This window comes from Tetrao urogallus (assembly GCF_951394365.1).
Source record: "Tetrao urogallus genome assembly, chromosome: 5".
NCBI lineage: Eukaryota > Metazoa > Chordata > Aves > Galliformes > Phasianidae > Tetrao > Tetrao urogallus.
The window spans coordinates 37,183,710-37,209,142 of NC_136818.1; the positions used below are offsets into that span (position 1 = coordinate 37,183,710).

A 25,433-nucleotide genomic window follows, 5' to 3' on the forward strand; every position below is an offset into this window, starting at 1 on the left:
TGGTAGTCTTGCCGAGTTAAAGAAGGTGACATGAACATAAAATGAAAAAGAGTTGTGTTTCACAGTGATTTGGAGGTGAGTTCATACCCTTCCTTCATGCTTCTCTGACATCAGTAATTATCTGAGGAAGGAACAGGATGGTCTGCTGATATGTTACAGAAATAGAAATTTAATATGTACTTTTAAGATAGGTGCTCAGAACGTATTAAAGGGTTATGTTTAAAGGAAATACAGCTCAGGAGCCAGGGAGAACAATGCTGACACCAAGTGGAAGAAAATGCTGCTGCAAACTTGAGGTGGATCTCCGAGCCACAAGTCTTCATTTAGGTGCAGCAAACTTTAATAAACATCAGAGGAAGGCCACATAGTCCTCTGAAAGTAGAAATTTGTGTTATCCTAACATGTACACTATATTAATTGAGTCTCTTCCCTGTGTTGCAGCTGGCCTTGATAAGCAACACAACCACCTGCCACTCTAAACACATCAGATATTTCTCTCCTTTGTGAACTGCAAATAAGACTCTTTGATCTGTAATCAACATACGGTCTGCAAGTCTGGCTTGGTAGGAGCTTTCAAGATGCTCTGTTCACAGCAAAACTGAAAACAGGCATTCACAGACTGAGAGGTAACAAAGGTAAATGTCCATTACTGCTTAGTTTGTTTCTGTACAGCATATTACCTCTCAGTGTTTTTCCAATTCAGGAAAGGCATCTGTCAGCAATCAGTTTTAGAACGACCTTTCCCACTCACATTCTTTATGCCATTATTGAATGGCTGATGGTAATCAATGTCATCAGCTTGTGCAATCACTTGAGCACTATTTCTGAATTATTCATCACATTAAAGAATCATAGGACTTCAATGTAACTGGCTTCTCCATGTTCAAGTCACTTGCTGAAGTAAAGCACAGCTGAGAGTGTGCTTCAAAGCCTGCAGAACACACTTTCTCCTACCCCTATTCTCTCCTAGCACAACTTTCACCAGCCAAAGAAAAATAAAAGTAACATTGCCTAGATGTCACAGGGAGCAGGGAGGTAGTGGCAAAATCCACTAAGTCACAGAAAATATTTAAGTGTGACAGCACTCATACAGTAAGACAGCAGAAAGCCCCAACAATGTTGGAGCAAGCATTAAATGTGTCACATTCACTCCACACCTTGTAGTTTGCTAAAAACAGAAACCAGGCACATTTGTCATTTCAGACTTACAGACCTCCACCACAAAGGCAGGTCTACTGAAGACCATAGGCACGGCTCAGAAATAACATCACACATTACCATATCCCCTCTTCTCCTCACCTATCAATGGGAAGGCTTTGCCATTGAAGACCTAGAATGTGTACTGAATATTCCAGCCACCTCCAGTTTGTAAGTCTTTTTAAGTCACAACTGCCTAATACAGTGCTCTTTATCAAATCCTTATGCTTGCAGTCAGTAAAATATTTTTCTTTGTTTATCCAGAAGAAGAAAAAAAACCAAACATTTTCACAATATATTACCCATAATTTTTGTGGAGATCCGAGTCCCGCTCTGATTCTCAATGTGCGGCATTTTTAATCCAGTTTTCTGGTTTGGACAGCTCCCAAACTCAAACTTAGAACTTAATGTTTAATGAGCCCATGCTTTCACAAAATTTACAAAGGTCAGAAAAAATACTTTTCCCGTGGAATGGGAAGTAATATAAAGAAATCTTTCCATAACATAACAGCAAGCCCTACAGAAGCACTGACAAATCTCTTGGCAGTTCAAATGCTACACACAGAACTCGCTGTGTTCACAACTCAACTAGAAGTTATCTTTGCAATGCAGAGAACTTATGTGAAAGAAAATAATCAGGATTGTATCAGTTAGAAAAAAATGCTAAACCCACAAATATGAATCAGAACTATAAGACTCTATCCATGAAAAATTACACTGACAGGACGCTTTAGTCTAACCTGGAAGCTTGAGTTGACTAACTCATAAGATCACATTTGTTTTTTTTGTTTTTTTGTTTGTTTGTTTTTGAAAGTTTTCAACTAATATCAAAAGCATGATCACGGGATTAGCGAAGGAAAACATCATTTAAATTATGAGTTGTCCTTGAAATTGAGGACAACCCACTTGGAAAACTGCAAATCTTTTTTTATATCAACTTCAAACAAAAGTGAAGCATCGATTTTTCTTTTTTTCTTTTTTTTTTAAACAAATCGGTTAATGTGGAAACATCCACAATCCTCACTGAAAAATGCTAAAAACCTGATACTAACAAAACTCCCTAAACCACAGAGAGCCATCTCAATAAAACTATAAGTCATACAGATAAATTCTCCATAAAATATTTAGCTGCAGTAAGCCGACCAACTCAAACCTCATTGTACAGTTTCAGAAATCCACTCTGAGGTGTCTGTGGTCTTTCTGAAGGACTGGAAGAGAGTTCAGCTCCCCTCTCCCAGCAGTGGCTCTCTGTAATCACTTTTCAGTAGGGCTCCACTATTGCAGAGAATAACTACATAGCCTCTGCAGCCTTGCTGATAAAAAGGGAAGCACACATAAAGGTCACAGGAAGAAGAGAAAACAAAAAATGAGAGTTATTTCCTCAGGGTTTTAGCTTTTCTTTTAATTAACTGAAGGATGGGATGCAGTGGTATGCACACACCAAAAAAGTCGTGCTTCTGTTTGCTTAGTTCAGGAAGGATTTATCTATCATGCTTCAGCACAGAGATGAGATATGAAAAAGCACTCTAAAGCTCCATGCCAAATAAATAAATAAATAAATAAATAAATGATCCAGTCGTTTCTTAACCCAGAACATAAGATTTGGAAATAATGATGAAAGAGTATGACAAATCACTACTAGCAAGGTTTGATTTATAATTTAATTCACTTACATGGCATAATCTTCTACAAAAAGCGCACCCCAACAGCAATAAAAGGATCCCTCAAATTAAATAGCTGAAAATGCAAACATCAGTGTAACTGCTTCAAGTTACTTCAGGAGAAACAGCCAATAAAAGCAAGTTTCATTTTCAGGAAGCAACAAGGGATCTGAGCCACGTTTGCCATTTCACTTTTTGCTTGCTCTGCTGGAACTAGTTCATGCACGTTGACTGTGTTTACTTTGTAAACCTAACTTTCATGTTTCTCATTTAGTGGACTTTTAGCAATTGTTATATTATGAAAGATGAAGAGTACCTATCCAATATGCTGGATTTCCTGCCAGAAATTACAAAAGAAAGATCAACCACAGAATTCTAAATTCCCTTCTCACCACAGATGGGATTTCTTTCATAAGCTTACCTCAGAGCAGGAGAGTGCCTCGTGGCTATGCTTCATCTGGACTTTTATTAAAGGACTTGAAAGGATTTTTTTCACAATACTTCTTTCCCACATCACCACAAGCCCAGACAGACTGTGACATTCTGCAGAATTACAGGGAGTGAAGTTCCTTCTTAAACAGTCATTGAAATAGAATGCCAAGTCTCTTGGCTTTTCCAAGACATTTGCAATTTCCTCTTGCTACTGTAAAAATACATAGTTATTGTGAGTAGAAGCATATACAGTTGGATGGTCTTGCACACTCATTTGAGTACATGTTTCAGGGATTCTCAAAGATAGCAGTGACATAGGAGAGTATGACGGGAGGTAGAAGTGTGTGTTTCGATGCTATCTATATGAATTGACTAGGATTTTAGATTTGGAATCATTTCATAAACGTCCTTGCACTGGTGTCTTCTGTTCTCTGTACCTATGATTATACAGAATTTTTCAGGATTTTTTTTTATAGAGAGGTGTTCCAAGAAGAATGACAGTCCCAATATTCTCCTTGCAGATATAGAACATGCTCTACATATGAACTGTGACTTAGCATTATAAAAGTCTGCTGATTTTTCCTTACTGCAGAAAATTAAGTAAGAAGCCAAAAAGAATGGAGTCACAAATGTGAGACTCATGATCTTCAATTACATACAATTTAAAACTATTTAATAATACTCTACACGATCTGTTATCCTTCTAATCATCTAGGCATGACTTGCAAGGATTTGTGGAAACTTCATGGTTGTAGTATGAGACAGCAGGCCTTACTACTACATGCCCCTCCAGTTTTTTTCTAAAAAAAATCAATTTCAAATTAGGCAGTAATGATATGTGACATCACAAACTGAAAACTAAACTTATATTGACCTTCCCCCCTAAAGCAACAATAGTCTATCGAGGTTCTTCCACCAGGAGATTTTTGACAAATGAGGCCAACAAGAAATCAAAGTACTAACATTCTTTTAAAGAAGAACATGTCGCCCAAGGAGAATCTCAGACAGTTCAGCAAAATATGGAAAGATGAAATGGGTTTCACTCTTCTGTATTTTGCTCCCCTGACTCACCAACGTATAGCAACACGGTATAAAGAGTTTCAGCAGTGGAAAAATTCAGTGGCTTTGATCTAAAAATTTCTGCATCAAGATATTTAAAATGGAAAACATTGGAATTCTATTCCTGACTCAGTTCTTATACTATTACATTTGCATTTTTTCAAAAATCAGAATTTTAACTTCTGTTTCCCCTCTAGCTTATGCATGTGATGAATAAGTATTCACAGTACTCGCAAGTAGCTGTGGTCAGTACCTAAACTACATACAAAGTAAATTATTTCCATTTGTAGCTTACAAGTCAATTAAGCACTTTTGTTGACCTTGCTGAATCAGTTCATGTAACTTTCTTACCTGGAGGCCATCTGCTTGCCTTGGTGAGAAATAAGGGTTCACATCAACAAAAAGCATCTCATAGTGCTGAAGCAAATACAGCAGGAGGCCATTGTAAAGCCTTTGTTCTTCACAAGCCAAGGGACTGACAGGAATCCTAAGGGAAGAACAGATAGATCAAGTTTCAGAGCTCTGAGATCAGGGGCTAGTGGTAAGTCATGCAGGAAGCACCCCTAATACCCCAAACAATTCAGAATGCAGCCTGTTGAACAACTGGATAAAACAAGTGTTCCAGCCCCCTTCCTAATATGCAATTGTTGGGACGGGAGTCATCTCCATTTGCTGGGGGTCACGATACTGCAAAGCTCATAGTGATAGAATCTCAGTTTGCTACAGCTACTCACATCACACTGAATCTTTGATGCAGTACAACAATATAGCTAGAGCCTGACAGTTTCTCAGCTGTGAAGTTCATAAAATCAAGGATGAAGAGGACAAAAAAAAAAAAGCCTCAAAAATCTGCCTCTACTCTAAGGCACAAGGGCTTAAAGAGCTGTTTTGCTGTTTCAGCTTCTGACAGTGAATTTTGATGACTCAAATATTAAGAGAACAGCCTGTGGGGAAAAAAGAAAATTGTAAGTAAGACAGTGTTTCAATATAATAATTTGTAATTTCATAGACTTTGGTCACACGTAGCAGAATTTCCAGCTGCTCCCAATAATAGATGGTCCATCATGGGATTTTTTATTATTATTAAATAAGTGGTAGTTTAACTTGTTCTATCCGTACAAGTAGACTAAGTTGGAATAATTTAATTTAAATCTGGGGATTCATTAGGTGGCATTGTAATCTCATTCCCTGAAAGGACTGTGTATTCCCATCGTGACCTATCTGGAGGCTCGGAGGACATTTGCATATAAATTTGTTGCCTAATCCAGCTTCCCTAGTTATGCTGCATCAACTCAATTCTACGCAGCACGATATTATTATTTAAACAAGAAATTCATAAACTCTGGAGACTAAAGAAGAGAAATGCACACACCAGTCTTCTGTTTGCCAAATCGGTACGTTCCTTATTCATTTGCAATTCTGAAGTACGAATATATGGACCAGGTCCAGCCCAAGTGCTTTTGTTCACATTTTACTTTTACCTACTGTTGTTTCTGCAAGAGCTTGGGCTTCTTTTAAAGGAGAATGTTTTAAGCAGAGTTACAAGCAGCTGTAACTTAGATGCACTGGATAAACTGCCTGATCAGCAAGCACTTCTTTCTTCAGGACTGGCTAACAATTCTCCCTCTTGAATTCCTCTTTTTCTCAAAACTTCATCAATTTCTCAAAAAACAAAGCAAAACAAAAAGAAAAATCCTCTTTTTAAGGCTTGTTAATAGAGCACACAGCAACCTCATGAGACTACTCATACTTTACCCAAACATTAATACCCTCAATTCACAGTTGCTACAAGGAATCTTTTCTGTTCCCTGCCTTCTTTTTCATCGGCTTAAACATTTGTTCTCTAATTTACCAACTCTTTACTATGTTAGCATGGAGCATTCCACAAGTCATTCATCAAGACAAACAGCTCTCTCCATATTTACTGGGGCTCACATTCGCACTGTACTACTGAGTGCTCCATTCTAAGTCAGCTTTAGACAAACCAAAGCAATACTCAGAATGCGGACCTACTGCTAACTCCAAATATCAGATATCTGCAGATATTCACAGGTGGCAACACATGAGGATTCCAAATATAGAAAGAACATTTTTAGTTTTCTCTGCAGCCACATTCCACATTCAGTTTCAATTAGTTCTGCAAAACAAGCACTTCCTGCCTCTTCAGACACTTCTGCTTCTAGCAGAAACTAATCATCAGGCTGACAAGAGGAGCTATGTTCATTCTGCACTGACCAGGAATATGTTCCTAGGAAGGGCATAGCTACTGGAGCACATGCTGCACTTTAGCTCAAAAACTCTTTTGTAGTACAAATCAAACACAAAAGAACTCTAAAAATGAGAAATAAAACTTGATTTGTCAGGAATCAATTAATGTTTTCCTCGAGAAAGCCTAAATCTTTCAAAGTTGCTTTGCCACAGAGCACAAGCTAGAAAATTCATACACGCTTTGCCTTGGTTTTATTCAGGAGACCTGCCAAGGTTCCTTGCTGGCAGAAGCTTACATGTAAGACTTGCTGTAAATTTACAGAAAGAATGAGTCAAAATGAGTAGATGCAAACAGATAGTTGGCTAGCATCCTTACACACACATCCAAGAACTGCTAACTGCGGTTAGCAAAAATCTCTTTAGCAAGATGAGGCATAGCGAAGTACACACAGAAATCTAAGTAATACAGGTCAAATCTCTGATAAAAGAAAAGCAACATTCTCTCTCCTCAGCACTTGGGCAGGCTAACAGGACACGAAACAGCTCACAAGAAGGATGAATAGCGATAGAAATGAATAGTTCAGAGGATGAGCAGAAAGAATTCACTGGTGGAAACTGAAATAAAAATGGGCCTCAGCAAAGAAAATCTAGGGAGTAACCAGTGTAACTCTTGACCTATGAGCTACTTTTTTGGCTCCCTCACCTACAAGGAGGTGAGGACGCGATAGCTGCATTGTGCAGATTTTAATGCTGAAGTTTTAAAAAGCAAGAAACAAATGCCTCAAAATCTCAAAAAAAAGGCTCAAAATGTAAGAGAATGGTGTCACAGGAAGAAAAAAAAAAACAGACGCTGGTTTATGAAGACTAAAGTGAAAATTGGAATATTTTACTCAGTTACCGTTTTTTCTGATATTTACCTTCTTTTTTTATTGACACTTTTGGTCCTATCACACCAAACAGGGACAAGAAGTATATGTGCCACTAATATAATAGAGAATAATTCCAGTGTAAAAATGTTTTCAGTCAAATACTCAAAACAAGCAGGGCTAAGGTAAAGGGTTGCAACAGATTAAAATCAGAGAAGTGATATTTAATAGCCAGTTTTCACATGGTGTTTTTTTTAGCATTTAAAATTCAAGGTAGTAAGTTTTCTGTGTTCCTGTAACTAGTCTTCCAATGTAATGCCTATGCTAAGGCTTGTAATTTCTATGTTGAGAGAATGTACTTAATAGCTGTTCGGTATACACAGTTTAGGTTGGCAAGGTGTAATTAGCAACAAGTTTTATATTCTAATTTTGTGTCCCAAAATCCATAACTGATCCATGGTCCAATTACTGAAATACTAAACTCCATCACTTTAGTGAAGCGTACAGGAAATGCTGAGTCACAGCCTGAAGCGCTGATTGAGCACCTGCAGAAAGGACCTGGTCAGCCCTGGGAGCACAGGTGAAGGCAATGCAGCTGTGTGACTGGAAGGCATGGAGCCTGGTTGCACCTCTCTTAGATCCATTTAAGGGCTGACTGCCACAGGGGAAGATTTCTTTCCGGAGAACTCTCTCTGGTGGAGCTTTCCTCTGTGAACCTGGAATCTTCTGATATGGGTAAGCAATCTTTTTCCCTTCCCTTATAGCGCCTTTCTATCATGCTGGTCCTCCCATCATACCGATTTGCCCAATTGCTACAGTGAACTATGAAAATGACAGGTCTCCACATTGAAACTGTCAACAGATTTAGACAGGTAATAATTGAAAATCGAATTTATGCTTGAACATCAACAGATCAAAAACTAAAGCAGAACAGTATAATGAATAACCCAACATAAAAGCAGGAAGACATTGTTATACTGAAAATGCAGAGTACCAGTATAGGTGAAGAACAGTTAACACCTGCAACAAATTAATGTTACAACCATAGTTAATGTTACATCCAGGAAGATATTTCCAACAACAGCATGGGGTGTATGTTTCTGTAGACTAGAATTAAAATTGTATTTTCCACAAGCTATATGTTCTGAAGCAGAACTATATTCAAAGTATGGCAAGGAGTACTCAGTATGTCTCACTGTCCTGTTTATCTGTGTCCTAGGTGCCAAGCATTTAATGATGTTGCAGCTAATCGTGCAAAGGTCCTTCTTTGAGAGACTTAATGGTAATGTATGGCTTTATTCCCTGTGCCATGCTTGACTACCTAGAAATTAATCTGGTACAGGAAAATACAGCAGTTTGCTCTGAATCTTGGAGGCCTCAGGCTACTCAGCAGGAAGCAGTACAGCAATCTTACTGAAAGAAAATGCCAGTTGAAAGGCTCTCCTCCCCACCCAATTACCAGAAAGGTGATTTTTCACAATTCTATAAAGTAGCTCTCAAGGACAGCACTGGCTACACACTTCACAGAAAAGAAAATGACCTACTGGTTTACCTCTCCCAGAGCTGGTGAGATCAGAATGACTATAAAAAGCATTAACATTCACTTTCATTGGGTAGATACACTTCTATTTAAGACGCTGTGCTGTCTTAACAAATCTCTCTGGCAGGGAAACTCAAAGCTGATAATTTCTAAGGCTTCTCATACAAATTACTGCCACAAACATTTAGTTTAGCACTAAGTGAACTCTAAAAAAAACCCAAACAAACAGGCATGATTGGAACTAGCTTAAGGATCTCCCAAAATAGATTAGGATGCTTAAAAACTGGAAGAGTTTATCAATTAAAAATGGAACCCACTTGGTTCTTCTGCAGAGATAAAGAAATCTGTGGGCATAGATTCAAATAATTTGGGAAAAGAGTAATAAAACATGTCTACATGCACACAAGCTAAATGTGATGGCAAAGGTGCCTTAGGATACAAGTGTGACAGTCAGTGCAGTCCTTGCTGAGTTAGCATGGGGTGAGGTCTGGATTTTTGATGAAGGCTTTTTAGCATCAATCTTTTTTACCTATTCTAAGTATCATGCAACTAGCCCAGACACTTGAAGCAAATCTCATTTGCCTACATTTATTAGTTAATAAGCCTTCAGTACACAGGTATTAAGGGGTTTTGTTGTACAACTGCTTTGTTCCACAGGAGTCCTGTGGAGTAGGCTCCATGGTGAAGACTATTCTTGTAAGAGTGAATGCTATAAGCCCTCTCACACTACATACTGCTAGATAAGTCTCTCCAGCTGTTTTTTTAACCTGCAAGGGTTTATAAGCTGTTACACCCTGTATTAAGCTCTCAGAGCAGAGAAAAAGACATGGAGCACCCTGAAAATGCTGAGCACAGTTCCCCAAAACAAAGATTGTCATTACTTTCTAACATATATTCAGTGAAATTGGTACCAAGTATGCTTTTTAAAAATCTGCCTTTAAAAAATTTGCCGCATTAAGAAGTAGGAGGAAAAAAACACAAGAGTTCTATTGCTGTATAGAAAATGCCAATAGTTAATAAAAATTTTGCAAGTAGACATTAGCTTGTAATTCACACTAAGCTGGAATGACTGATCCACTGAATCAAAGGTTTACAAATTTTGAAACAAGTATAAACACTTCATCACTTTTCTGTGTCAATGTGTAGGATTGGATGAAGTGCTGAGATTTCAGTTTCTCTGGGAAACCCAGCACTGTCAGACCATCCCAGGCTGCTGCTGCTTACCACCTTGACTGACCTGACATATGCTCTCCCACCTTTCTTTTTTAGCACCCAGTTTAGTGTCTGGTCTCTACCATTTCAAATGCACCTTCAGCAGCTTCAGCACCTACTGCTTGCAAGCAGAGCTGCCCACTGTTCAGGTATTGACGTGCAATTCAGTGGCACCAATATATCCAAAACTCTCTCGACGAAGAATACAATGAATTACTTGTGCATCTTGGAGAGACACTAGCCCATAATATTCTGTACAGACATTTAACTTTCAAAACGCTATGCTTACTATTGGATATGTTATGATAGAAAGCCTTATTTTAAGGTGTGATCATGTGGTACTCACTTGAAAAGAGCAGGTCCAAACACAATGGCTAAATTTTCCAGAGTCATGCAATTCACTGCACTGTACGTTGCTACCTTTAACAGGAATGCAGACAGGAACTGGAGAAGGTTTTGATGTGCTTTGGGAAGGCAGCTAATTAACTGTCTCAGATTCTTTATGCACTCTGTAGTGTCAGTCCTGTGCTCTGTATTTTAAAAAAAAGTTATTTCATAGTTATTCCTGGTAATAACAACCTCACCAGAGACATTAAAATATTTGTTCTGTGCTTTACTCTTAGTATGTATTCTAAATGAAGAATTTATACACTAAATTTTAGTAACTATTTTCACAGATTTCCCAGATAACAAGTTTTATATGCACTGTTTATGCTATTCTTCCTGCTAGGATAGAAGAAGCTAGTACTTATTGCTTTTTTAGTAAAGCTGGTAACAGGCAGTAATCATGTACATGAATCCTTAAGGCTGCCTTGAGGACATAAGATTATCAGCCTTGATTTTCCGCAGAGATCTGACGCATGCTGTTTGCCTCTCATTAAGAGGTATAAGAAATAGTACCCCTTCAGTCCCAACTCACCTCCATTTCCTGACTAATTAGTAGGTCTCCATCTCAAAACAATTTTGCTCTATAAATACATGAGTGTAGCTATGCGAGATGCTCAAAAAAACTAAATTGTGGATACTTAGCATTTCCTTGATTCCCATTCTTCAAAGAAATGTTACAAGGCAAAATTGTCTCCCTGTTTGATCAGTAATTCAGAATTAGAGTGATAAAGTCTCCTGGATATTAGAACTGAAATGTCAGTGCTGCTCAGTAACTGGCAGCTGATGCCCAAATTTGCCGTAGATCTCCAGGACACATCTGTGTAGCTTTAATACTGTGAAGAGCAAATCAATCCTTTAGGGCAATTGTAACCCTAAAAAATACATTTCATAAAAATTAAGACCCATGTTGCTCAACATATTAATGAAAAGGAGTTGGAATGGAGGAGGAAAAAAAGAAAGAACAAGCAAGATTATTCAGGGTACTCAAAACATGATGATTGCAAAAATTTGTGGAAACAGAAAGATCTTTCAGCACAATCTTTTAGAGTTGATGAAAGTGATTTTCTGTGGTCTTTTTTTGTCATCACTGTTGGTTTGTTTTTTGTTTTTTTTTTTTTTCTTTTTTCTGAAGTATTTATATAACTTGGAATTAGCAGGTGAAGTTTGAACAAGAGCAACCTGCAGTATAACCCATAAAACACACTTATTTGTACACAAAAACTTGAACTGGTTATCACTGAAAAGCACTTGCTGTAATTGCCTGAAAGCATTAGCTACCATCCATGGTAGAGTTTTATTTTATTTTACACGTTAAGAACTATCAGCGGGAACAGGGAACTAGACAGCGTTGCTCTAAGCAACTCCTTGGTTTTGCAATTAAAATACTGCACACCATTCCATGCCACCCACTGCTTCAAGGAAGTTGGTAAGAAAATTGGTTAAAAAAGTACTGCATCAGAACAGGGAATAAAAAGGTTGCTGTACAAGGAAATGTGAAATAGTGAAGATTTGGCTTTGGAAAGAGAGATGTGAGGCAGTAGATAAATAAACGTAATATTATGGTGATTAGATTAAAAAATGGCATCTCAGCAGTTAGTAAAGCAGTGAATCTTTCAGAGAAGGAAGCTTAGAAATGTCCATTCTGTACCTTGGAAAGTTTTTAGCATGCCAGCACAGACGTTGTCTGGAAGAACAGCCACTGGCAGTTCATTTAGAAACAGTTTCAGAAGGCTGGCCACAGAATCAACATCTCCATGATTAATGAGGTCTACTTCTTCTCCCTGATTGTACTTCTGCTTCAGTTCCTTGATTTTATTCACTGAACCACTGATTCGAAATATACCAACATGCTGCAGACCTGCTCAAGAAGAAGTATGAAGCAGTAAGCAAGAGTCATATGTCATACCTATGTGGTGAGAACTGCATCTTAAAAAGTTCTTTAAAAAAGCACAATAATAGAAATAGATGATGGAAGTGCTGAGTATTTACAGCTTAAATGTACAGTTTATGTAAAAAAAAAATAACAACATCTCTCAGAGAGCAGAGAAGACAAAACATTAACTTACCAAATACTTCTAGATACTCCACCATCTGTGTGACAAGAGAGGGGACTCCACATTGCGTTGCACTCTTTGTGAGAGCTTCTAGAGGAACACCAAATGCTCTTTCTCTGCTGAACTGTGGGTCTGGTGAAACTTTACTTGTTGTGTGCCTGACTTGAATAGAAGATAATGATTTCTGGGGAATTAAAACGGGCAAGATAGAAGAAGTAGTTGATTTTCCTTCATTTTAAGGTTGAAGAGTCAAACATTTTAGTTATAATTATTGTGCTCATTAGAATCATGGAATATCCAGAACTGAAAGGAACCCACAAGGAACATTGAGTCCAACTCTTGAGGCTCCACAAAGGACCATCCAAAATCAAGCTCCATTTCTGAGATCATCATCTAAAACCCCCCGATCTCTGGCCAGCCTGGGGCCCTGATCACAGCTCTGGGAATCTTTTTCCATGCCCACCGCCCTCTGGTGCAAAACTTCTTCCTAATACTCAACCTGCCCCTCCCCTGACACAGCTCCACACCATGCCTTCAGGCCCTGTCACTGTCACAGAGAGCAGAGCTCAGCACTGCCCCTCCACTGCCTTTGAGGAGCTGCAGCTGCCATGAGGTCTCCCCTCAGCTCCTCTGCTCTGGGTTGAGCAAACAAACGGACTCTGTTGCTCTTCATACATCTTGACTTACAGATCTTTAACCTTCACAGACTTCCTTTGGAAGCTCTCTAATAGTCTTGTATCCCACTGATGTTGCAGCGCACAGTGCCCAAGGTGAGACTGCACCAGCTCACAGTAGAGGCTCTTTGCACGTTTTACCACCATTGCACATTCCTAACATTGTAGACTGTTAATATCTTCCTTCTTTAGAGCTGAGATAGGACCTGTGAACACTTAAACCATAAAAATCTAGATACAGGTGGTGTTTGAAGAGCCCTGGAGAGCAGCAGCATGGAGCTGTCAGCCCTGCGGAGCCAGATGCTCTCAGCTAATGCTTATTGTGGTTTCCACACATAGACATGCCTATAACTGCACATAGACACAACCTAACGCTACAGTTCAGCAAGAAATCCAACCAAGCAAGCTTAAAACATAGAGGGCTGTGAGTAGTAGCTGTAGGTCTCTTGGGAGGTCCTAGTGGCGGGGCCTTCACCACAGCCTGCTGATGAGAAGAGCAGCATGGCACAGCAGCAGTCGTTCTGAGTTCCACAAGCCTCCCATTGCTTCTGTATTCAAATCCAGGTGGCCACAAGTCAGAAGCTTAACCTGAAGCCCTGAAAGGTACATGTGCTATTTATGTCAGCTGTTCCATGAGAACTCTCCTGAGCATTGCTATAACCACACCAGCCTCCCTGGCAATCAAACCTTCTGCTTTGGAAACTGGGTTCCCGTGTAATGCAGACGCAGCATTACCTCAGCTACCAAAATACACAAAGCCAGGAGCCTCAAGCACCAACTGTCCCCTTCCCTCCTGTTCTCTTGCTCCTAAGTAATGCAAACTTAACCCCTACATTCAGCATATTAAATCCAAAAAAATGCAACTTTCCACAAACCCTAGCTAATGGAAACCCATATTCTCAGCACATATGCTGACACACTCTTAGCCACACACACCACACCTAATGTGTGAAAGCACATCGTGTTTGTAGCAGTACCCAACCAAACCCAAAGTTTGCTGCAGGCACCTGCTATCAGCACACTTCTCTGTCCACAGACCTTTGAATTTCCCAGAAAAATACAAGTAGAAATCAACCAGTATCAGACCTAGCAAAGGGGAAAATGCCCCCACTTCCTTATTCTCCTTCCCTCCTCATACCCATTCCTCTGCATTTTGCCTTATAAAGTCCCTGGAGGTGTTCAAGGTGAGTTTTGATGGGGACCTGGGCAGCCTGGCCTAGTATTAAATGTGGAAGTTGGTGGCTTTACACATGGCTTTACACATGGCAGGAACTTGATGATCCTTGGGGTCCCTTTCAACACAAGCTTTTCTATGATTCTATGATGTGGTATTATCCACTGTGCCGCATTTTGTTCTCAATTTTCTTTCATGCAGGCCATGCTTTATCACACAGGAAAGGACTCATTTATTCAAAGCTTCACACAGCACAGAAAGCAGAATTCTAAACCCAAACCTTCCAGACTTACATGCTGGTATCAGTTCTGCATCTTTAGATTTAAACAAGCACCCACATTTCATTTTAAAGGGGGATTCTGGTTTTTATGTTTTAATAGTGCCATCCTAACACATTACAAAACCTTCTTAAATGTTGTTATTACTATGTTATTATATTATATATATAATATTATATAATTTTACAATATATGATATATAATATTATATATTATGTTGTTATTACTATGTTTCACTACAAAAGGAAAAAGGAAAGACTTTCTCACAGATTCGTAGCTGAATTGCTACAGCAAAAGCAGCTTATAAAATGTACACCTTCAAGTTCTGGCTTGTGGCACTGTTGACTTGGCTTCTGTTCAGCTCTGTTGCCATGGCAAAAGTGCACAAACTGAAAAAACTAAACCTTATTCTGCTCTTTCAGTACATAATATGCAAGGTTAGAACATGATATTAGTGCTAAAGAGCTAATGATTACTACAAAAAAAAAAAAAAAAAGAAAAAGCATAGAAAAATTAATGTATTTTAAACATTTTTTCTGTGTAAGTTGTGACATGTTAAAAAAGTCTCTATATTAAAAATATCTATGATATTTTACTCTAAAAGTCTCAGATACAACAGCTGAGTTGAGAAAAGAAGAGCATCTTTCTCAGAAAACGAGAGAAGACATGAGAGAGACCCACGAAGCCAGACGTAAGTTCACTTACACAAACTGAAAGGGAGGCACTTGCTCCCATATTAGCCTGGAGAATAGCAATATTTCAGCTGTGCTGCTCGGAAGATACCATCACCTTTCTTCCCATTATAAGTCTGTGCAGTGCAGCCAAGACAAACTGCATCCATCAGGTTGTTCCTCTGTAATTAACTTATCGCAGCACAGTTGCTAAGTATCATCTTCATCAGCAGTTTCACCCCGAGCATGTCCCAGGTAAAAGTTAACTCCTAGCAGAAGAGAATTCTTTGTAGCCAACCCTTTCCTCCAGGCTCATATTGCAAAAGTTCACGGGTGTATTACCGTTAAGAGATGTCTCCATGGCACCTAATACACAATGGCACAGCTTCCTGAAAACCCATACATCATCTGTTTGATATTTAGTTTTGAGCAGCTTTTCCAATGCAAATTTGCAAATACTCATATTGCCTGCTGTCTGCTCTGTCTGCCAGGAGCAGTAAAATGTTTTGAGGTGGCCCACAGCATATGCATATTATAGGTATACATTTATATAACACCTACACAAACATCTTGGTAAGCATATGAGCAAGGATCCATCCAATCTTAGAAATAAAGTCATAGATGTTGTTAAGAACAACACACACTATTATAATTCCTTCAGATATTAATTCAATCCTATGAAATAAGCCAAAACAAAGCAGTTAATGTTGCAATTAAAAGTAACTGGGATAGATTCTTAACACAAATTTAGTCAGTTTTGTAATCAGGTACATAGAAAGCAATAAACACAAATGATAAACACACAAAATTATAAACGGAGTAAAGGAACTTCCTTTCTAGGGTGCTACAAAAATGAATTACTCCATCAGCACACCAAATCAGTGGTTTAAGTACAGATGGAAAGTCCATCTTCCTTAGTAGAGGGAGTATCACTTAAATATAATACAGATTTTTAGCCCACTTACCTTTCCACAAGGTCCAGTGCTGCTCTCTGGAAATGCTTCCATTTAAAGTTTTCTTGCCTATGATCCAAGGTTTTCCTAATCATCTGGAATGAATCAACAGGGCACACAGGTGAGGATCCTGCTTTCACATTAGGGAACATTCACTACCACCATTACACCCAGGTGCAGCGAGGACATGGCCAAATCTGTAGTAAGCAGGGTTCATATTCACACTGCTATCTCAGCATGCTCCAGATCTGGGTTTTTTAGCACTTGGAGTATCAGACTATTACCTTGCTTTGCAACAGAAGATGCTAGCAGATTTAGCCACCCCAATGGGCATTTAATCTCTTTGTTTCATGGTTCACATGCTATTCCACAGTCCAGACAGTTCCCCCAAAGCCCATTTAGTATCAGTGTCCCAGTGCAAGGTGTGAAGGGACAGCCAGTTCTGGCACACAGCAGCAGTGTCAAGGTGACTGCTTGGAACAAAGTGTGTCACATTTCCTTTTGTTCAAAGTCCCTCTGTTATTTTCTGTCAGGACACTGGGGTGGAAGAGAGGACTATGCAAGCATGGTGCTGCTATTGCCTTCTCCTCCTGTCAGGCAGATGTTGTACAGGAGCTAGCAGGCAGCAACAGCTAGGCTTTCCTCCAGCACCAGAAAAGCAGGCTTTTGAACATGCCCTGGGAAAGTGAAGAACAGGGCCCCCTCCCTTTGTGTTTGTGAAGGAAAAGGCTTAGAAGACAGCTGCAAGAGAAACAGTTGTGTAGATTACAGCCCAACACCATTTCAGCTCCCTCCTGCCCTTCTTGCCATCCTGGCCTGCACACAAAGCCACAGCCACAGGGACCTCTCTCATGCTCTGCCCATGGGCTGAACAGGGGGCTGATGTCACTTTTCCAGCGGCACAGCCTTCCCCAGAACAGCAAGAAAGGAGACCCCACCATCACTACCTCCTGGTGTCCAGCCAGCTGAGCAGCATCCCATCACCACTGATATGCTCCACCTGGGCCCATAGCTACAGCTGTCTGAGAGGCCCTAACCTGCCTGGATACCTCCAGCACTGCCACCCTACGAAATGACCAATTTCAAGCTCTTGCTCCTGCAGGCAGCACCCAGGCTGGTAGTACCATACCCCCAGGCAGCACATGTCCTGCCTGCAGCTGACAGTCATTCTATGTCTCACCTCCAAGCACAATTGTGAAATGATGACTGAGATGGGAATGACTACAGCTCTGCAACCACTAGTAGCAGTGAGAGGGTTCACTCACAGTCTGCGTCAATGCCCTGTCCAGATGAACTGCAGAGATACAGTACTGGCTGCAAGAACAGATGGCCCTGGAGCAGGACAAACAAGTACAGCTCATGGATGTTTATCTTCAAGAAAAGAAGCCACACAAAAAGACTGATTAAAAAAAGACAACAAAATGTGTTGGTCCTGGAATACCCCATGGTGTGACTACTCTTCTCTGTCACAGCAATGTGGCTGTCCAGTGCTTATCTCTGAGAGGTTACAGTGGTATTTTGTTGTGCTGAATCTCCTTTGGGATGGAAAAAAGCACAAAGCAGTCAGAGCCAGCAGCTCCCCAGCTAACTGTGCCTGCAGGCTGGTAGCTATCTGTTGTCCACAGAGTAACAAAAACCTGAGCCAAAAACCCCTAACCCACTGCTCCCTCCCACACAGAGCATTTCTAACCCCTCATCTCTCTCTATTTCACAGAATGTGTCATAGCTGACACATTGCTCCCCCCTGCTTCAGCTGAACATTTAAACTCTAAGCACATACCTTTTAAAGCAACAAATTCCCTGCCTGAGCAGCAAGCACAAGTTTTTTCTATTGGATCATCACAGCAGTAGCAGTGTAAACAAGGCAGTAGTGACTATAATCAGCCACTTGCTCTCTACTGTGTCCTTAACTGCAATTGTCCAATAATTTGTTTTCAAAACCTGCCTGCTGAGTCCAAAACCAGAATGCAGCAAGTGAAGTTTATGTAAAACTGAAATATTTCAGCTCTCCAGACAGCCTGCAGCAGCTAGAGGGCACACGAGGCATGCTGCAGAGGTGGTCCTGCAACCCTCACTGCAGACACAGCAAGGAAACCTAAGGCCTGAACAGTTTTCCTTTCATACAAAGCAACACAGTTCAAAGGGATGATTTCTCATTCTGATGTTGTATGAAGAACAGAAGGCCACACACATGACAAATGAAACATATTTCAGCCCAAACCCTTGTTCTGATTAAAATGAATTCCTGTAAGACTTCTGTTGTCTGAGTACAATGCACAGTGCTCTGAGCAGCCACCCTTACTTCAAGGGCTGCATCTAAATTAAAACCAAAACTTTCGGTCTCCTATCACCCTACTGACCTGGGGAAGGCTACTGAGAAAAGACAGTGCCCTGGCTTGGGTGGTGCAAGGAGGCTGGGGGAGCACTAGGGGTTGCTTTCGTACTTTTTTCACTTGGAAATGACCTCCAGCTTCAGAAGGGCTGCTTCTGAGGCCTGCTGATGTCTTGAAAAGAGAGGAAGAATATAAAACAATAAACAAGGAAAAAAAATATAAAAGCTTCATTTTCTTCTTTAGAAAACTTTTTTTTTTTTTTTTTTTTTTTTTTTTTTTTAAGTAGAAGCATTAGAAACAACAGTATCCCTGTGGGACAGGGCAGAGGTAGCTGCTGTGGTAAATAGTCTGTCAGCAGCAGTAAAAACAAAAAACAACAGCAGCAAGAAAAATAATTAACTGGAACTTTATGGTTCAGTTAGAGTTTTCCTTCAAAACTGCAAGCAGCCTGTTCTGAAGGTCCAGTAAGCTCAGTTTCAGGAGTCTCATGGCATGCAGTCAGATAGGAAGGAAAGCCCTTCTTGGTGGGCAAGAGCCATCACAGCCAGAGCACATGCCCTGCAGAGAGGCCATGGTGGGGTTGCAGTGTGGGTAGCCACTTGCCCTGCCCTGGACCAGGTCCAGCTGGAGAGACTGTAGTGGCTCTGGGTTAGAAGAAAACACCACAGAATGCAGCCTGGCTGATCCCAGCTGAAGGGTCACTTGCAAACCACAGATGCTAGATGCTCAAGATCAGAGGAGAATCGTAGGGTTCAAAAATAAACCAAGTTTGATCTAAAGCAAAGAAATTCAATCCAACTGCAACTGTTAGCCAGCCCTTCCATGACACAATCCTTATTAGCTAGTGAAAACTTCACAGCAGCTTTTTTCAAGGATACATGGAAATACAATGCCAATGAAAAGGCAGCACTCATTTAAAGCACTGTCCACACCAAAATGCTGTGTTTTAGTCATACTGCTTGTCTTCTGGCATCTAACTCATATCATCTTAAAACAGAACTTACGATTCCCTGATATGTGTTGTTGCCTTGTCGTATGTAGGTCTTTTACATTGTTTTTCACATGGATAACTGCAGTGAAGAAGAACCATTTCTCTGAGTGAGAAGGTCAGAGAACAGCCTAAAATGCAAATTAACCAACTCTTGAAAACAGCACAAAATTTGTTCCATCTGTACTAAATAATCCAGGCCCTCTGTGACTGCTCTGGTGGAGATGCCAAATTATGCTGTTGCTACAGGAAGATCATGAACTGCGTGGCATCCGGAACAGTGGATATTACAATTCCACATAATAAACATCCAAGTCATTTCAGCTGCTTTAACAATCTTTTCATTTCCATATCCCAAAACAAATGCCAGGTGAAAAAGCCCACTGGGCAGCATCTCAGAGAATCTCACAGTTAAAGGTGCTGCTTTTTTTTGCAGTTGCCAGCAGGCCAATCAGTGCATGCACCCAAACAGTACCCTGCAGCTGTGAGACCCATGACAACACTGCCTCTTGCCCGTCCCAGTGCTGGCCCTTGGGGCAGTGCAGTGTAAAAAGGGCCAGGCAGACCATGTGAGAGCTGAGGGAAGCAGGGAAGGCACGGCGAGATGAGACAGCATAAGAAGCTGATGGTGTAAAGCAGGGCATACAGGACTCCAGCAAATTGCTCTGCTGTACTCAGAACCATTTTGAAAAGCACAGTTTGTTTTGGGTGGGGAGCTTCAAGAAAAGTCTCTTGCATAAGCAGGGATGCAATTGCCCTGACTTTGTAATCCATATAGCTTTCTAAAAATAGGATAAAAGACCATGACAGGCACACAAACCCATGCCAGCACCCATCAGAGCATGCTGACCTCTTACAGCTGACAGCTTCAGAAAGTAAGACGGGAAACACCGAAAGGCCCCCCCGATTTGTCTGAACAGAAGGAAAACACAGACAGAATTCTGTTGCCCATTCCCTGGTTCGAAATCTGTAGAACTGTCCAGTTCAGGAATGTATTCTCTTTTCTTTCTATGGAAACAGCATGATCCCTTGCTAAATTCACTATGATGCAACAGTTGCAACATCTGGGGCTTGACAACTCTTTTGTACTTACCCCATATAAAAGTATCCTTGAATTATCACAGAAAACATTCAGGGTCAGATACATACAGAGAAGTTTCCATCAGATGAACCCATCTTATTGGCCCCCAAAGTGGGTTTCATTGACACCACAGACACACAGCAGTCATCTATTTTGTTCCAATTAATCTTGAACCACTTGAAACTGAAAAATGAGTAAGTTATAAAAAAATCTTGTATTTTAAAGGCAATTAGATGGAACTGGTGGTGAAACTACTGGATCTTTCATGAGGGACAGTCAGTACTGAAGTGCAGAAGGAGAAAAATGCACGCATTAGATAACTACTGACTAGAAATGAGGCATGAAAAAAATGGTATTTCTATATTTTAATCACTACTGCATAAATATACAATACTTCTCCCCATAATTTAGCTGCTAAAAGCCATAGTAAAGACATAAAAGAATGGTTGCCACACATCCCCCATCACAATATTTTGACTGCCTGCTCACCAAACTCAATTGTCAGATGTTGCTGTCCTGACAAGAAAGCAGCTCTCCCCTGTTGCATTGCTTTTCATCTACTTGTAGAGACAGTATACAGGCCACAATCCCTCCTACCAGGCAAGCTCAACAGCTGCCAGCAATGTCCCCCACCCCCCAACCCAATTTTATTTCTGCTCACAGCTGATGAGGTAGGATCTCATCTCCTTGGGATGTGGATGCCTGGGGGACAAAGGCAGGTACATCTCTTGGCCAGACATGTGCAAGGAAACTGCCTCCTTCTCCATCAGCCAGGCACGTACCAGTCCAGTGTTGTGCCTGAGCAAATATCTCCTGAGTCACGGCAAGGCTATTATTTATTACTGTAGACGCAGCACTACATTAACCCACCTGGCAAGTTTGCAGTTGCTTTCCTCTATCTGCACCCATCTCTGGCAGTGAATGTGTTAGTGCCCTGCAGTGGCTCAGCAGAACCTGTTTCCAGGCAGCTGAATTACAGGCATGTGGAGAACTGTCCAACAAAACAGCAGGAGGCACATGTTAGGAATGCTTGATCACTTACCCTAGCTCCCCCGCACCCCCTTGCCCTGTTTAAACTCATGCATGTTTTCTTTCAAAGGCTTTAGAAAATCATAAGCTTTAGAAAATGGCATACTGGCTTGGCACTTTTTGCAGAACTACAAGCACTATGCGGCTGGTCAATTGCTGACAGTGCTCTTCTCCACTTGGGGAGAAATGGTATGAAGGTGAGCTGAAGCCTGCCTCTCTCTGCTTCCTGATTTCAATTTCATTTTCTTCCTCTAATCTCCATCTGGCACTCAAATCTCTTAAATTTCTTAATGCTGTTCCAGGGAAAGCTAGTCAGTATTCAAAATTCAGTATTGCTTCATTATCAAAGGCACTGTCTTGCTTTTGCTGCTAAAGAGCACAAGCATCAGGAAAACCAGCTGTGGGTATGGAGGAAGAAAAGCTCTTTTCAAGACTTACGAGTTATTTAAAACTCTTTTAAGACATATCACAAAGTTCAAAATGCATATGAATAAGGCTGATAACTGAGCTCTATATTCAGGGAATTAATTGAGTGAAAGTAAATCCCAAACTTTGACACAGATGGTAAATTTGAGAGGAAAAGTATTTCCAAAATAGCTGGGGTTAATATTTCTTACCAGTAGAGGTTCTGTGCAGTAAAAATTAAGCATAGATGCAAAGGCTTTTCTGCAACTAGACATCTATCACTGCTCCTTATCATACTTCATATGTCAGTATATACAGCATCTCTTACTGGAAAAGACACGAAGAAATACTCAGTGGGAAAGAAAACCATTCTCTCTCCACAGACAAATATTCAACCTGCTTCTTGGTGCAGTCCACAGACACAAAAAAGAAGTTTCGGGAACAGGGGCTTGGTATGAAGGATTGTATTTGTAAAAGAGAACCTTTTCTTCTTTCCAGACAGATTTCTCTGCCATTTGCTAACGGTTGCCTCATTTTTCTCTGCTCCAAATTTCCTAAGCTGTCTTTTTCACTTAAAAGTGAATGTTAGCTTACAGCACTAGAAGTCAGTATTTCTAGCATTACAATTGCACCAGAGTACAGAAAACATCTCAATAAGATTTGGCCTCTGCTGCAGCTATGGGTATTTTCCTGCAGTTAAGGGCACCTGGATTTTCTGCTAAGGCACTACAGCAATATTTGAATGAAGCTGACTGAAAGTAATTACTGAACATGCATTCAAATGTAATCAGGAAATGATAACTTAGGAGAATGTTCTTTCATTTTGGCTGATCCCAGGTTTTCTTCTCCAAGAAACAAGAATCTGAAAAACGAAACTTGAAGCAAAACAAAATACTCATAATTATGGCTTGTTCCCTATCTGTTCATTTTCATATCATATTTGAATGCTGGACTAGCTTTAGCTAAAGCTGTTAAGTACCAGCCCATTTCCTGCCACCCCAGTCATCCTCCCAGGAAGAAACATCTGCAACATCTAGCCTGACCAACCCGCGAGGCTCCATCTAGAACCTGGTCACCACTTTCTGATGATTTTCCATGGCTGATAAGAAACCTGACTCCCACCTACAGCTCTATACAGCTCATGGACTATGGACATCTATTTAAAGTAATCATCTCTGGCATAATATACTGCCATTTTACATAAATGATAGTTCCAACACAATATTATCTCTTTGAAGAAATCTTTGAGAAGCTGCAAAGAAATAAAACACAGTCCTTGCCTGCTCTCTGCATCTAGCTTGAACAACATCTGAAGTGGGAACTGAAAAAAAAAAAAAAAAACCAGCAGGAATACAGTAAGAGGAGACTTCAGCATCTTCCTGCACTATAAGCATTGTCCAAACACACATGGAAGCCAGGCAGAGGCAGGTTTCTATCTATATTTTTCCAGTAGCATATTGATACCTTTGGTCTTTACTGATTCAGTATCATTTCAAATGAATTCACCTGAGCATTAACTCTGTCTTCTGCACCCTAGTGATATTTGTTCTTGAGCAAAATTAGAAAGAACTCAGAAAAGGTGGAAGACCCTCTAAAATGACATCTTCCCTCTATGAAACTCACATGGCAGCAGCAACTTCACTAGCTCTCCCCATTCCAGGCAAGATGAAGACCCTGTTTTCAGTAATTGAATCCGTCATATTCAATTAAAGCCTCCAATTTCTGAAGCAACAAGGTACACAGTGTGTTCAGTGAGAATTCCCTCTTCCCCATCTCTCCCCATTTTCAGTAGCCACCATACAGCCCAGTGACTATTTAGTTCTATTTTCTACAATAACAGTGCCTATGGAGACACCAGACAGTCATGCCTAGTCTTGTAAATTTTTTGTCCCTTATCCTGTGACAATACCTTCACGTGATCCTGTTTCATTTGGAGCAAATATTAAATAATACAAGTTTTTTGTTGTTTTTTTTTTAATGAACACTTGCCCTCATACATGGTATTTATTGTAATTCAGAACATATCAGTTTATTTCAGTTACTCTGATTTGCAAGGACAGCTAAGTAACTAAAAGCAGAGAGACAGCCACTGTAACCCAGGGACATTTTAACCAAACAGCAAAGTAATTTAATTCCAACAGAAGGCAGCATGGCCCAATGCAACTTGATATGCATGTCATATTACCAAATTTTAAAGTCATAATCACAAAAAAAAAAAAAAAAGCACAAAATCTAGATATGATCTCTAAATATAGAGTTGGTCTGAACATTGGCCATTTACAAAACAGGTGGGTAGGCATTCATCTTGTTACTCAGCAACATCCCTAAGTCGTTGCTGTTAACCACAGAAAACATGTTTACTTTTCAATGTGAACTATGACACCAACAAAAGTGGAAAGAGTTTAGTCAGGTGATTTTCAGCTTGTAATGAGAGAAACAGGGAAGAAAAAAAAAAACAACACATTAATTTGAATTATAAGAAAACATCTTGGTAAGTTTAACTATGACAAAGTAAGGCTCAGCTTGGAGTCTGAGACAGCCGGGCATGATGTAGGCTGCATGACCATAACAGTTTCCAAAGAAATTACTCCAAGCTCAGTCCAATCCTCATGCTGGCATGCCGTTGTTTACCAAGCAGGCAGTTACGCATGAACCCATACTTTAAAAACAACTAGCTAATCTCAGCTATAAAAAGAAGCATTTCCAAGGGGGTTTCTGGATGGGTTCACAATGCAACACCTGTGAAAATGCACTGAAGAGTCATAACAGCTCAGCAAGAAAAGCATGCCAAGGATGCTTCCTTGAAGACTGGAGCCATAAATAATAAGGCTTATGCTCCAAGCATACTGTTTTCCTGCCTCTCACCTTATGCTAGTTCACATACAGGTCATATACGACATGGGAGATCCAAATGAAAAGATCTGTGTTGAGACCCTGGAGCCAAGTCATTTGTCCCACCTTTACTCGTCATGTTCAAGACCTCCATTTCTTCATTAAATGAAGTCTTGAACATCTGCAGGCAGAGAAATTGTGAGGTCTGCATTCATACCAGTCATACTTGGTTTTAGTTCTGTAGCAGAGAGTCTTCTGGATAGAAGTCTCACAAGCCTTTAACTTGGGTCTTTAGCATAATTCCTTTAGTCTACAGCAAAACTTCAATAAAACAGTCCTTTGAATTTAAAGAATTCTGTTTTGTACTAGACAGAAGCTTTTGCCTGTCCCTTTGAGATA

General features: G+C 40.2%; 1 protein-coding gene across 1 annotated transcript in view; it reads right to left on the reverse strand.

Annotated features, from left to right (window-relative positions):
• The window catches only part of FAM13C (family with sequence similarity 13 member C), a gene marked incomplete at both ends in the record, with an annotated part of 134,349 nt that extends 121,696 nt beyond the window's left edge, over window positions 1–12,653 (reverse strand). Inside the window, 4 exons of the mRNA XM_079535880.1 lie at window positions 4,701–4,836; window positions 10,522–10,705; window positions 12,211–12,420; window positions 12,629–12,653. Coding sequence (XP_079392006.1) covers window positions 4,701–4,836; window positions 10,522–10,705; window positions 12,211–12,420; window positions 12,629–12,653 — 555 coding nt within the window. The remainder of the gene's footprint in view (window positions 1–4,700; window positions 4,837–10,521; window positions 10,706–12,210; window positions 12,421–12,628) is intronic.
• Between the last annotated feature and the right edge of the window lie 12,780 nt (window positions 12,654–25,433).